Source organism: Lepidochelys kempii, chromosome 7 (genome assembly GCF_965140285.1).
Source record: "Lepidochelys kempii isolate rLepKem1 chromosome 7, rLepKem1.hap1, whole genome shotgun sequence".
Lineage (NCBI taxonomy): Eukaryota > Metazoa > Chordata > Testudines > Cheloniidae > Lepidochelys > Lepidochelys kempii.
Genome location: NC_136386.1, coordinates 14,634,317 through 14,648,223, shown reverse-complemented (window position 1 = coordinate 14,648,223; position 13,907 = coordinate 14,634,317). Strand labels below are relative to the sequence as shown.

Here is a 13,907-nt window from a genome sequence, read left to right as displayed (position 1 = left end):
GGTCAGACCAAGGGTCCATCTAGCCCAGTATCCTGTCTTCTGACAGTGGCCAGTGCCCGGTGCCCCAGAGGGAATGAACAGAATAGGTAATCATCATCAAGTGATCCATCCCCTGTCGCTCATTCCCAGCTTCTGGCAAACAGAGGCTAGGGACACCATTCCTGCCCATCCTGGCTAATAGCCATTGATGGACCTATCCTCCATGAATTTATCTAGTTCTTTCTGAACCCTGTTCTGGTCTTGGCCTTCACAACATCCTCTCACAAGGAGTTCCACAGGTTGACTGTGCGTTGTGTGAAGAAATGCTTCCTTTTATTTGTTTTAAACCTGCTGCCTATTAATTTAATTTGGTGACCCCTAGTTCTTGTGTTACGAGAAGTAGTAAACAACACTTCCTTATCTACTTTCTCTACACCAATCACGATTTTATAGACCTTAATCATATCTCTCCTTAGCCGTCTCTTTTCCAAGCTGAAAAGTCCCAGTCTTATTAATCTCTCCTCAAAGGAAGCCGTTTCATACCCCTAATAATTTGTGTTGTCCTTTTCTGAACCTTTTCCAATCCAATATATCTTTTTTGAGATGGGGCAACCACATCTGCGCACAGTATTCAAGATGTAGGCATACCATGGATTTATATAGAGGCAACATGATATTTTCTGTCCTATTATCTATCCCTTTCTTAATTATTCCCAGCATTCTGTTTGCTTTTTTGACTGCCGCTGCACATTAAGTGGATGTTTTCAGAGAACTATCCACAATGAGTTGAAGATCTCTTTCTTGAGTGGTAACAGCCAATTTAGACTCCATCATTTTGTATGTATAGTTGGGATTATGTTTTCCAATTACTTTGCATTTATCAACATTAAACTTCATCTGCCATTTTGTTGCCCAGTCACCCAGTTTTGAGAGATCCTTTTGTAGCTCTTTCCAGTCTGCCTGGGTTTTAACAATATTTAGTAATTTTGTATCATCTGCAAATTTTACCACCTCACCCCTTTTTCCAGATCATTTATGAACATGTTGAATAGGACTTGTCCCCAGAACAGACCCCAGGGGACACCACTATTTACCTCTCTCCATTTTGAAAACTGACCATTTATACCTACCCTTTGTTTCCTATCTTTAAACCAGTTACCAATCCATGAGAGCACCTTCCCTCTTATCCCGTGGCAGTTTACTTTGCGTAAGAGCCTTTGGTGAGGGACCTTGTCAAAGGCTTTCTTAAAATCTAAGTACACTATATCCACTGGATCCCCTTGGTCCACATGATTGTTGACCTCCTCAAAGAATTCTAGTAGATTGTTGAGGCATGATTTCCCTTTACTAAAACCGTGTTGACTTTTCCTCAACAAATTATGTTCATCTATATGTCTGACAATATTGTTCTTTATTATAGTTTCAACCAGTTTGCTCAGGACTGAAGTCAGGTTTACAGGCCTGTAATTGCCGGGATCACATCTGGAACCCTTTTTAAAAATTGGCATCACATTAGCTATCCTTCAGTCATCTGGTACAGAAGCTGATGTAAATGACAGGTTACAGACTACAGTTAGTGGTTCTGCAATTTCACATTTGAGTTCCTTCAGAACTCTTGGGTGAATACCATCTGATCCTGGTGACTTACTGCTGTTTAATTTATTAATTGGTTCCAAAACCTCCTCTAATGATACCTCAGTCTGGGACAATTCCTCAGATCTGTCACCTAAAAGGAATGGCTCAGGTTTGGGAATCTCCCTCATATCCTCAGCCGTGAAGACTGATGCAAAGAATTCGTTTAGTTTTTCCACAATGGCCTTATCGTCCTTGAGTGCTCCTTTAGCACCTCGATCGTCCAGCCTTATAAAACAGATGCATTAATTCTCCCATTGATTTATACTTCATTTACCTCCCAGGTAATGACCAGCTCCGACTTGCTCCCTCCACCGCCACTGACGTTAGCCGGGGTGATTTCAGGAACTGTGTAAAAGAAATGTTACAGGAGGTGGCATGGAAGCACAAGTGATTAATTTTGAAGCTAGAAGTTTGATTCATTTTAAACAGAGAAAGAAAGAGGCACATGTAGTACTGGCATCTTGTGACTTTTCCCTTTTGGGACCATGAGCCTGACTATCGAAAGGAGCACAGAGAACAGATACTTTTAGTTTTTTGTAAGTGAGATGGACTATTATCCATGTATCTAGTTGCTAATTGCTTGTTTTAAATATTTATTTTCCATATAACAAGGTCCATTTATTTTCACAATATTGATTCCTGCTTTTCAATTTAGAGCCAAATCCTGCAGTCAGTAGGAATTTTTCCTGAGTTAAGACAGAGCAAGAACTACAAGATTGGATGCATAATGAACAGTCCTCGTGACAATTGCCTGGGGTGATGTCTCCAACCCTGCTCCAAGACCTTTAGGGCAGGTCAAAGGGCTAGAGCGGCATAAAGGGGCTCTGAAAGCCCCTTGGCGCAGACACTGCAGAAGACGTCTATAAGGCTGCCTTTTAAGGCTCTCCTCATGAGCACTAGTTTTAAAGGTGTCAGGGAGTGTGGCTTGTCAGGAACGAGGTCATAGCACATTGTGCTGCAGAGATTATGGGCAGTGCTGTGGCGCAGAGGACAATCCACAGAGGCTGCAGTAACTAAGGCCGGTTGAAATTTTTTTGACAAAAATTATTTCTGTTGGAAATACCATATTGTCTAACCCAGAATGTTTCATGGAAATATATTGGTTTCAGTGAGAATTTTAAGACAGACCCACCCCAGAGTAGCCAAAAGCCTAGTGGTGAAAGTTGTCTCCTCAAATGTGGGAGACTCAGGTTTAAGTCTTTGTTCTGCCATATCCCAGGTGAGCGCCCTAACCACCAGCCCATTGGCTATTCTGACATGCAAGCACAGCTCTCTGTATCTTGTGTTTTTTTGTGAAAAACATTTCAAAAGGTCTTATTTTTGTTCCTTATCAAAATGAAAAGAAACCTTGAAATTTTTTGTGAAACGGAATTAATTTTTTCTGGCCAGCCCTCACCATAACTCTCACAGATGCCCCAGAGCTGTCTGAGCGTGGAGTGGCCCAGGACCAAGAAGGCCTCAGGATGACTTAAAGCTACCTAAGTCTCTCCTCTGTCTCTGCACTGCAAATTCTGTGCTCTGCCTCTTAAACTACATCTACACTGCACACCACTAGTGACAGTGTGTAGAGTTAGCGTAGCTACACACCACAGTAAAAAACAAGCTGCCTCCACACTCCAGTGGGGAAAGGCTTCAGCAGTAGGGAGCTGTCAGAGCCTTTCCTGGCTGCCTTCCCCCCACTGCCAGAGCCTTTCCATGTTGCTGGAGCCTTTCTCTGTGACAGGGAAAGACTCTGGCAGTGAGACACGACACTGCTGGGAGAGGCACTGCTTGGATGTGTACAGTGCTGTATAGATTACATACCCTAATGTAAGAGTTCAGGGGCCTAAGCAGTGCCTCAGTATATACTGCCATTTATACCCATGCTGGAAGGGTGTGAAATGTATGTCCTCCACACTCCACCGTAAGGAGTGTGAAGTGTAGATGTACCTGAGAGGAGTAGACCAGAAACTCACTTCTGATCTGTAGAAAAAAGTAATCATACAGTACTCTACTAGTGTTCCCTCAGCACAAATGTGGGACAACGCAGGAATTACTAGACTGGTTCACAACAGTGATCCATCCTATCTTCAGAGGAAGCTGAATTCACCTCTCCTCAAATGGCCTTTGTCAGCTGGGCTATACAGGACATGGGGGGAATTGGGTGAAGTGTTCCCAGTCATGTACTTCTAGAAAGCATGGAATAAAGCCCATCTTGGGCCTCATTTTTTCTATTAATTCTATTCTACTCTATTTATGTGTGCTCTTTGTGAATGTTATACCATTAGGCAGAGGAGAAACTAGATAATATAGCTTATAGAAACTGTCATATAGAAAATATTTCTTAACCTTGTTCAAGGTAACCTACTGCTTATGGCAAGGTGCTTTTTAAAAAAGACTTTATTGGGCTTCCTTTCTACTACTTACGAGCTTCTTCAGTTCTTCTTTTCTCTGAGGGTCTGCTTGGTTCCCCAATCCCAATGAGGCTGGCTGCAACTGCTCGAAATTCATACTCAACCCAAGGGTTTAAACCCACCACGGTTGCAGTGAATGTCTTGCCATCAATGATATCTGGAACTGAAATATACCCTCAGGTTAGGAGAGTGAGAGTTGGACATTAAGAGCAATTACACTTATTCAGTCATTGAATAACAGTAGCCTCTTGATCTATAGGCGCAGTCTTGAAACTATTAAACAATGGGAGTACTTGTGGCACCTTAGAGACTAACCAATTTATTTGAGCATAAGCTTTCATGAGCTACAGCTCACTTCATCGGATGCATACTATGGAAAGAGTAGAAGATCTTATTATATACACACAAAGCATGAAAAAATACCTCCTCCCACCCCACTCTCCTGCTGGTAATAGCTTATCTAAAGTGATCACTCTCCTTACAATGTGTATGATAATCAAGTTGGGCCATTTCCAGCACAAATCCGGGGGGTGGTGGTGGTGTGAGAAAACCTGGATTTGTGCTGGAAATGGCCCAACTTGATTATCATACGCATTGTAAGGAGAGTGATCACTTTAGATAAGCTATTACCAGCAGGAGAGTGGGGTGGGAGGAGGTATTTTTTCATGCTTTGTGTGTGTATAAAAAGATCTTCTACACTTTCCACAGTATGCATCCGATGTAGTGAGCTGTAGCTCATGAAAGCTTATGCTCAAATAAATTGGTTAGTCTCTAAGGTGCCACGAGTACTCATTTTCTTTTTGCGAATACAGACTAACACGGCTGTTACTCTGAAACCTATTAAACAATGGAAGGTCACCTTGAGAGCAGAACAGTTAAGGACTATGAATCTGGGCCCTTAGTGTGTTTTCCCATTTTATTCTTTTGTCAATGCTTAATATGGGGAAGCAAAGCAGGATGTATACAAACAATATGCAGGCATTAAGGAAATCTATGCTTTAGAAATTGACTTTTCATCCTCACAGAAATACTATCGTATCCTTATATAGTCTCATTAAAAGGTAACACAACTTAGTCCTGATCTACACACAGTTTTTGTACCATATGATTATTTTGTTTAGCTGGTTATTGGTTTAACTAATAGAGATATACTGATACAAACCCTAGTGTGGATGCCTTATAGCATTATATAAGAAGGTGCCTTATAGCATTATAGCTTATTTCCCTTCCCATGCAGGAATAGGTATACTGGTATAAGCATATTTATATCAGTGTAACTATGTTCACTCTAGGTTGTATAGTTTTAACTATATGGGCTAGGTTAAAACAGTACAACTTTCATGTGTAGAGAAGGCTTTCCATACATACTGTAGCATTCTGAACCTTTTGCTCACAGCAGTTGAAACAATTATTATAAATTGCGTCTTTCACAAGAATTTGCTGAATCAAATGAACATATTGAAGAATGAGCAAAGATACAGTGGAATTTTGTTCTTCCTCTGTTGGGAAAGTAATTCCGCCAAAAGAGACGCTACTCCGGATGACGCTGTCTGTCGCCTGAAAGATGTCTTTAGAGTACGATTGTTGTCGTCATGATTGTACATCACCAGTGTAGCACTGTGTAATATATGAAATAATGGAAAGAAATATTTCCCCGAAAATACAGTGCATAAAAACTGATGAGAAAAACTGGTTGAGTAATACCACTGCAAGGTTGGCAAATCCTGGAAAGGATTAAGAAAGACCGAATGTATTGCTATTAGAGCTGGACAGGAAGTGGTTTTCCCATTCCATGAAACTTTTTGGGATTTCAGCCATTTTTCCCATTCCACCTTGAGACAAACCCAAGATCTTCTGAAGTTTTTCCGTGACAAATGAGAGAGACGCTACCTCATAATAGCCAGGTGGTCAGGGCACTCACCTAGGATGTGGGAGACCCAGGTGAGAATTCCTGATTCAGGCCAGGAACTTGAACCTGTATCTTCCACATCTCAGGCAAGTGCCCTAACCACCAGGCTATTGGCTATCCTGGAACAGGTGGGTGGGTCTGTATCTGTCTGTTTCTCTCTCCCTCCCAGACTTGAGGAAGCTTTTCTGACAAAAGTTGTACCTAAATGGATAGGTTCCTGGAAAAGGTTTCAGTTTCACTGAATGGGCGTTTTCAGACAAAACAGTTTTGGTGAAAAATTCCCAAACAGTTGTAATCACTGTGCTGGAGGCATGAGTTATTCTGGCTTCATAGCTAACTTTACTCATCCTGTATGTTTGTGTAATGATGGATCAGTTTTTACATGTACAGAATTCTTTCGTGGCCAACTTTAGTTACTACTGACTTCTGCATTTACCTGTGTTCACTGCTTGCCATCCCACAGAAAATGGGGTCCTTGCTTGAATGACATACATAGTAATGGGGCTGTGATTATCTGCTCCTGGCCTCCAGGATAATTGAGCTGTAGTGTCAGTGATTTCATCTACTGTCACGGCTTCAGGTGGGCCTGGTGGACCTGTTATAAAATACATACAAAACAGTTCAGCTGAAATTATTAAAATGACACAATATAGCATGTGAAGGAAGAAATGTTCTATTCTTCATTTAAGATTCAGAAACAGAAAGTTCAGCCTTAGAATGGTATGGCTCTATGGTTTTTGCCTCTAGCACATAGATCTAGGAGCAGCCCTAGCTGTTTTGCTGCCCAGGGTGAAAAATGTGTTTGGCACATGCCCCTTTGCAGAGGTATAGCAAAAAAACTCCCCCAAAACTAGGAAAAAACCCACAACAGCCAAACAACTGTCCAATCAGCAGAGCAAAACAAAGGCTGGCCAATCAGAGCGGAGCAAAACCACTGGCTAATCAGAGTGGAGCAAAAACAGCCTGTCAGAGGAGAGGGGAAAAGAAGCACCCAGTGGCATGGTGGAGCCCCATGGAAGTTGGTGCCCAGGGCTACCGCCCAGTTTGCCCAGCCCCAGAACCAGCCCCACCCAGACCTACCAATGACCTTAGTGGGAGACCAGCAGTGCAGCGCATGGGCAGTGTAGCCCATATAGAAGAGAATTACTACAGTTGAAGTAGACTTTACAGGAGAGAATTTAATTAGAAAAACACATAAGATTGTGCTTAAGTGCTTTCTAGACAACTTAAACTCATGCTTAAATGATTTGCAGAATCAGGGCTTTAAAGCGATGGTACATCTAGTTCAATCATTTCCCTGTAGTAATAATCCAAAGCAATTAGTTTAGTATTTGTACAGCGCTCTGTGTGAAACAGCTATTATCACAAAGTATTCAATAGCAATGACCTGAAAAGAAATAACCTAAAGAACCAAATGTCCAAAAGAAGAAACACAAAAGTTTGGTCTCCTAATTCCAAGAAGTCAGACTCCTCCTCTCTACCAACTACTGAAGTTGGAAAATCTTTGCTTGATAACCATTTGGGTTTCCTCTGGTGATAAAACAGACAGCTTTCCTGCAAACTCAAGCCATGATTTGGATAGGCTGAGAGTGTATGTGCACAGGAAAGGCCAAAGACCCCAAATTTCTGATTTCCTTCTATAAAGAAGGAAGGCAGAAGTATGATACAGATAAAGACCTATTTAAAACCTGGTTAAGAGAAGGCTTTACTAGAGCCGGTTGAAATTTTTAACAATTCCATGACATTTCAAAATTCTAAAATAAAAAAACAACCCATACTACATTTTCACAATCCTCTTTCCTCTCTCCCACCTCATTTTTGCTGACTTGTAGGATTGGTGGATGTGTTTCAAATTTCAAAATTCAGCAGAAATTGAATTACAAGATTTTCCAGCTTTTAAATCTATATGATTTAGACCAACACTGCACAGATTCAGGCCTCTCACCTCGTACCTTATTCAAATACACAATATAATATCACTTTCGATTACCTGCTGTAAGACTTGCTTCTTTTGCAACCAGCCTGGCCAAGTGTCTTACAAATTAGACAACAAACCCTCCCCAGTAACACAAACTTTAAAGCAACTGCTGCGGTACTTTTTACTTCCAAGACTCTGGGAGAATACAGTTCTCCTTAGACAAGATAGTTTGATAACTTCGTAGACGTTCTTCCATGTTATACTAATTAAATCTATTGAAAACTAGAGACACAGCTGGGAGAGAAGGGAGAGAAGAGAAACTGAAATTAAGATATTGATCCACCATCACTTCAGCAATGTGTGCCTGTTTCAGCTGCCAGCATGCACAGACGAGAGACGCTGTCATTACGTGGCTTCAGAATGAATGGAACTCTAAGCCTGTGATGGGTGGCTTATTTGTTATTTATACAATGCCATGGGTATGCTTTTCAGTATTGTCTTGTCAGTTTTTCTTGTTTTGTATCCTCTGACATAAGGTACCTAATTTATTTGAATTCTAGATGTGAATAACACACCATATCTAATCTGTGTTATTAATATAACTTAATTTGAATGGCTATATTGTACATTTATTAAAACTTTATTTCTTTGCATTTATTAACACACTTTTATGGGATGTATTCTCTTTCTCCATGCCTATCCCCATAGTATCTTAGTGGCTCTCTCCACAGGAAAATTTTTTTGTATGCCCCAGTAAAGGGGGAGAGGGAAGAACAGAAAAATCTATCTTATGTTTTTATACTCTCACCCACGATCATAGTATCTGAGTGTCTTGCTTGAAAATTGGTAGCTATAAGTCCTTAGTAGGCTTCATGGAGTCTCTGGTTTACCTCCTTTTTGGAGCTCAAACTATGGTTTGGTGTTTTTTGTTAAATTTGTTTGTTATAGGTTTTTATATTTTATTTTTATTTTTGGGAGGTATAGGGTGGCGTCTGTGTGGTAAGGGTCATTCTGCCTATTATACAAAGGAAAAAAATATGAACAAAATGTCATGAGAACAAAATGAGAAGGAAACTCATCTAGACAAAGCACAGACCATGTGAGCATTCAAGGAGGTCTTGAAAGAGCCAGCATTCTTACCCATGCAGGGATGCTGTTGTTTTGGGAGGTAGTCTCTCCAGCATAAGTATGGAAGGGCGGAAAGTAACAGAGCCATGACTCTCCTGCTGTTATGAGAGTATAGACCATAACCTTCCAAAGGATGACTCCCCTCTTCTGGAAGATATATAGATCTTTAACAGCATGAGGGCTTGAACATGGGCCTACAGGTCCCCAGGTAGTGCCCAGACTGCAGTGGCCTTCTGGCAGCTTACTGAAACCAGTGTAGAAGAGGACTAGCAGAGCTTTAGCGCACTCAGGGCCACGCCCACAAAATCTACTGATTGGGGGAGATGTCTGGCCCCACAGATTGGCTCAGATGCACAATTTAAGCCATCAGGAGGCCCAAGAAATTATCTGAGCAACTCGGTGAATCCCTGGCTGGCTGCCACTTTGGACCCTGCCTAATTCCTGGTTCCTGTCCTCCTTTTCCCAGACCTTCCTCTGCTCTCAATTTCTGTTTTCCTACCTCGCTCCAGCTTCCTGCTCTTTTGCTCTACCTACTGCAGTAAGATGAGGACCTGAAACATAAGCCCTTGGTATCAGAGGCTCGGTATGAGAACTGAGGCCTGAAGTAAAGTAACGGTCAAGACTTTGCTAACATAAAGCAAAGTTAAGCTGTGAGCCAAAGGCAGGCCCCGCTCACAAAAGTTGGCAAGAAGGAGGCAGTTAATTGGACGTATTCACATATTTAAAGGGTATCAAGTACGAATAGGATAAACAGGTGCCGGGATGGCGCCAGAACAGTCCAGTACGAACACATTCCACAGAAATAATGAGGAACAGGCTGACCCATCCTAAAAGACAGGGTCAAAAGGGTAATATGACAGATAGAGTTGCTGGTTTGAACCAACACGTACCAGGAGAGAGGCAGCACCCCAATACGTAGAGGGGTTGTACCTTGATGTGTCAGGAGTGATGTGTAACTTGTTTGTACCTGTGTATGAGAATGCATCCCTGAGTGGATGTCTTTGTCTGGCCTAGGGGGAAGTGGTAAATCCCACCACTGCCTGAGCCGGTCCATTGTCAGGGACCACATATGTATTAGCAGAACTGTAGACATCCGATCCGGGGAGCTAGAGACTGTTTCGATTGGCAATAAACCTGGCCGGGCGCCTTTGTACCTTATCGGAGTCTCTGGTCATTGGCGGTTCTCTTGAGATCTGCTGTGTCAGCGATCTGCACAGAATCGGGACAGCACACAGCCGACTGTTATCAACATTGAAAAGAGCAGAGCACCACACTGGTGGCATCTGACAACACTGGTGACCCCAATGGCTGATCTGGTGAGTAAGCGAGCTGTCTGTTGTAGGAATCAAGATCTAATATGACAGAAAACCATAAGCTAGGGGACCCCTTTAGCCCCTCCCTGCAAATCCCCAAAGAGTTTAAAAAATATTATGGGGAAGAAACATGTAATGTAATTTGTAAGGCTAGGGCAGAGACTGTAGCCTTAAAATGTAAAATATTGCAAACTATAACCATGGCTGTTAAATGGTTAAAACAGCACACCACAAAATTGGTGGGGCAAGTAACAGTAACAAAGAAAGAGTTAAAAGAATCAAAAGAAGCTACACAGCCCTGGAATGCTCCCACCCCCCTTGCAGGATGGCAAGCAGCCCAGAGACAACCAACACAGGAACAGAATAAAACATTGGAAACAGCTGTAAGGAACCTACAAAAAACACATGTGCCGTCCCCTGTTATAAGTATTAGTGGTAAACAGCAGGCTCCAGGTAGCTACCCTGTGCCTGAAGAATGGAGACAGAAATGGAAAAAAGAGGCCCTCGTAAAATTAAAAGATGAAATGGGGTCCACTGCATTGCAACCACTACCTTATGATAAAAGCCAGGTGCTGGTAAAACCTAAATCGGGACCTGGACTAGTGCCTGTCAGAAAGGGACAAGTAAGTACACAGATGGAAAAGGTAGCACACAATACTTTCGCTGAATTGGTAAATCAAATGAAGAAAAAAATGGTACAGTTCACAGAGCACATTAGGAGACAGGAGCTGCGACTGGATCACAGGGGAGTGAATAAAAAGGAATTTCAAAGTCAGAAACTAAAATTGAGCAAGTTAACACCTAGAATTGATGCATTAACATATGGAGTTGCCCAAAAACAGTTAACTGCAGGAAAAAAAAGGGCCCTCCTGCAATCTGTTTGGCATGCAGACAAAAGCAACAGATTCAGGTTTTACAAGAGCAGATAATTACCCTCATTCTCATCTCAGAGCCAGGATTGAAACCCAGTGTGCGGTTTCCCAACTGCTTTGACCCATGGAACCACACTCCACACTCAGCTAAAAATATAACCTCCTTTCTCAAATATTTTTACATACCAGTATGTTTTCTTTTATATCCTTTATCAGTTTGCTAAACTTGCTGCTGCTGCTGCCTGTACCTTAAGAGTTAATCTCTCTTGGCTCAAGTCTCACTACCTTCCTAGGACGGTAGCTTTTCAATCCCCCCACCCCCTTGTTTCCTGCCTCTCCTCACTTCGACTCTTTCTCTGTGTTAAAAGTTATAGTTTTTGCAGAAACCTCCAAAAGATAAAGCAACTGAAAACAGAACAAAACAAGAAACAAAAAGAAAACAAGGTAAAAACTTTACTTTAAATAGAGCCAGTAAATTAATTAATAGATTCAAGATACTAAGGTCAGAAGGGACCATTATGATCATCTAGTCCAACTTCCTGCACAACACAGGCCACAGAATCTCACCCACCCACTCCTGCGAAAAACCTCTCACCTATGTCTGAGCTACTGAAGTCCTCAAATCGTGGTTTAAAGACTTCAAGGAGCAGAGAATCCTCCAGCAAGTGACCCGTGCCCCATGCTACAGAGGAAGGCGAAAAACCCCCAGGGCCTCTTCCAATCTGCCCTGGAGGAAAATTCCTTCCCAACCCCAAATATGGCAATCAGCTAAACCCTGAGAATATGGGCAAGATTCACCAGCCAGATACCCAGGAAAGAATTTTCTGTAGTAACTCAGATCCCACCCCATCTAACATCCCATCACAGGCCATTGGGCCTATTTACTGTGAATATTTAAACATCAATTAATTACCAAACTCACGTTATCCCATCATACCATCTCCTCCATAAATTTATTGAGTTTAATCTTAAAGCCAGATAGGTCTTTTGCCCCCACTGCTTCCCTTGGAAGGCTATTCCAAAACTTCACTCCTCTGATGGTTAGAAACCTTCGTCTAATTTCAAGTCTAAACTTCCCAATGACTAGCCTTCAGGAATGCTGGAATTATTCCTAACTTTCTTGAAGATATGGTTGCCAAGAAACAGAAATGCACACTCTGCTTCTAAACCTAACCACTCACTAATATTTTAATCTTATTTCCATACAGCACAGTTTTAAAATAATCTGAAATATAAAGTAATGCAAATTCCTTGTTACCAAATTAATACAATAAATTTGGCAAATATTAATATATATTTTATCCATTTTTGTTAAAAGTTTTAAATCAGGTAATAACTTGTTTATTCAAATGTTTAACCCTTTTTATTTTTTATTTTTGTTTGCCTTATTTGAAAGTTTAATACCCTCAAAGTATTTGCATGGACCTGTATTTAAAATTTATTTTGGTTTAATTTTACAGTTGGCTTAACTTTATACGCTTTTCTTTTATGTTATGTTATGTTAATGGGAAGCAGTGGTTGTTAAAGTTTGTGCTTCTAAACAGTTAACAAGAGTGAAATTGGTATCACAAGCAAATTAACTCTAAAAAGCTTATTAAAAATTATGTGATTGTCTTTTGCTAACACAGAATGTTCAGCAGGAAAAAAAGCAATAAACCTTCTCACAGAAGATTGTGAGCATTTATTTTAGCAGTTAAGCATTACATTTAATATAAAATATTAGTAATGCACCTCAAATGAAAATGACTGTCTATACAACAATTGCAAAAGTATAGCTTGTGTTATAAAAGACTTGGTCCCTATTATGTTGTCCCTATTACATTGTAAACAAACTAAGTTAAACTTTGTAGTAAGTTTGGGTTACTGAAAACAAAAACAAAAAAGGAAAACAAACAAAAAACTTTACTATGTTAACTCACAACAATTGTTTAAATTGCATCCCACAGACCAAAGACACTAGAAAATATCACACCCTGAAGACACCAGAAAATATCAGTATACAGTGAAGAAACTACCAAGCATCAAGAAAAGAAAAATGAAGTGCTTTATAAATAAGAGACTGGTCAAATACACCTCTATCTTCATATATGGACAATTAAGTTAACTATCAGCTAAAAAGCACTAGCTGGACCAGGATAAACTGTCATTTAATTTCAACTTGGTTCCTGTGTAAAAACAGCTGTATTATTGCTGTACTACCGTATTATCGTTGTACTGTGGTATTATTTCTGTATTGTGTTATTGCTGTACAGCGTTTACAAGGCGCATAACCTTGCTAAACCGCTTAACGAACACACAGGTAAAAATCATCAAATGAATGGCAGCAAACAACATGAAGGCAAGGAAAAAAATAAATTGGTAAAGAAATTAAGTTACACAGTAACTACAAATTGGGTAAACAAATTCCCTGTTAGTACCAGTCATAATGTGGGTCACTGACACTTCCTCCTAACTAAGGCACCTGTTATTCAAAACAATCTTGCTCAGTGTCGGGATACCAATACTACATCCTGACACAGCGATATTTGATAAATTGGTTACTGTCCATTCAGTAGGTTATCTGGAAAACAACATCCTTAGAAACAGCTGGATCCACGTCTACTACTGGTGTATCATGGGGCAGTGCAATTCATGGAACAGAGAAGCTACCCATTCCTGTTTCCTGCCCAGCAAAGCTTACCAGAGGATGACAACCAGCAATAAGGGTAACTCATAACATGAATGCACAATACTGGGTAATAACTAATTACAAGACATTTA

General features: G+C 40.8%; 1 protein-coding gene across 9 annotated transcripts in view; it reads right to left on the bottom strand.

The window, feature by feature from the left end:
- LOC140914094 (contactin-4) overlaps positions 1-13,907 on the bottom strand; it is a 664,334-nt gene that overhangs the window by 11,500 nt on the left and 638,927 nt on the right. For all 9 annotated transcript variants that reach the window (XM_073351153.2, XM_073351159.1, XM_073351157.2 and 6 more), the window contains 3 exons: positions 6,353-6,511; positions 4,021-4,170; positions 1,889-1,959 (listed from right to left, as the gene is read on the bottom strand). In XM_073351153.2, coding sequence (XP_073207254.1) covers positions 1,889-1,959; positions 4,021-4,170; positions 6,353-6,511 — 380 coding nt within the window. The remainder of the gene's footprint in view (positions 1-1,888; positions 1,960-4,020; positions 4,171-6,352; positions 6,512-13,907) is intronic.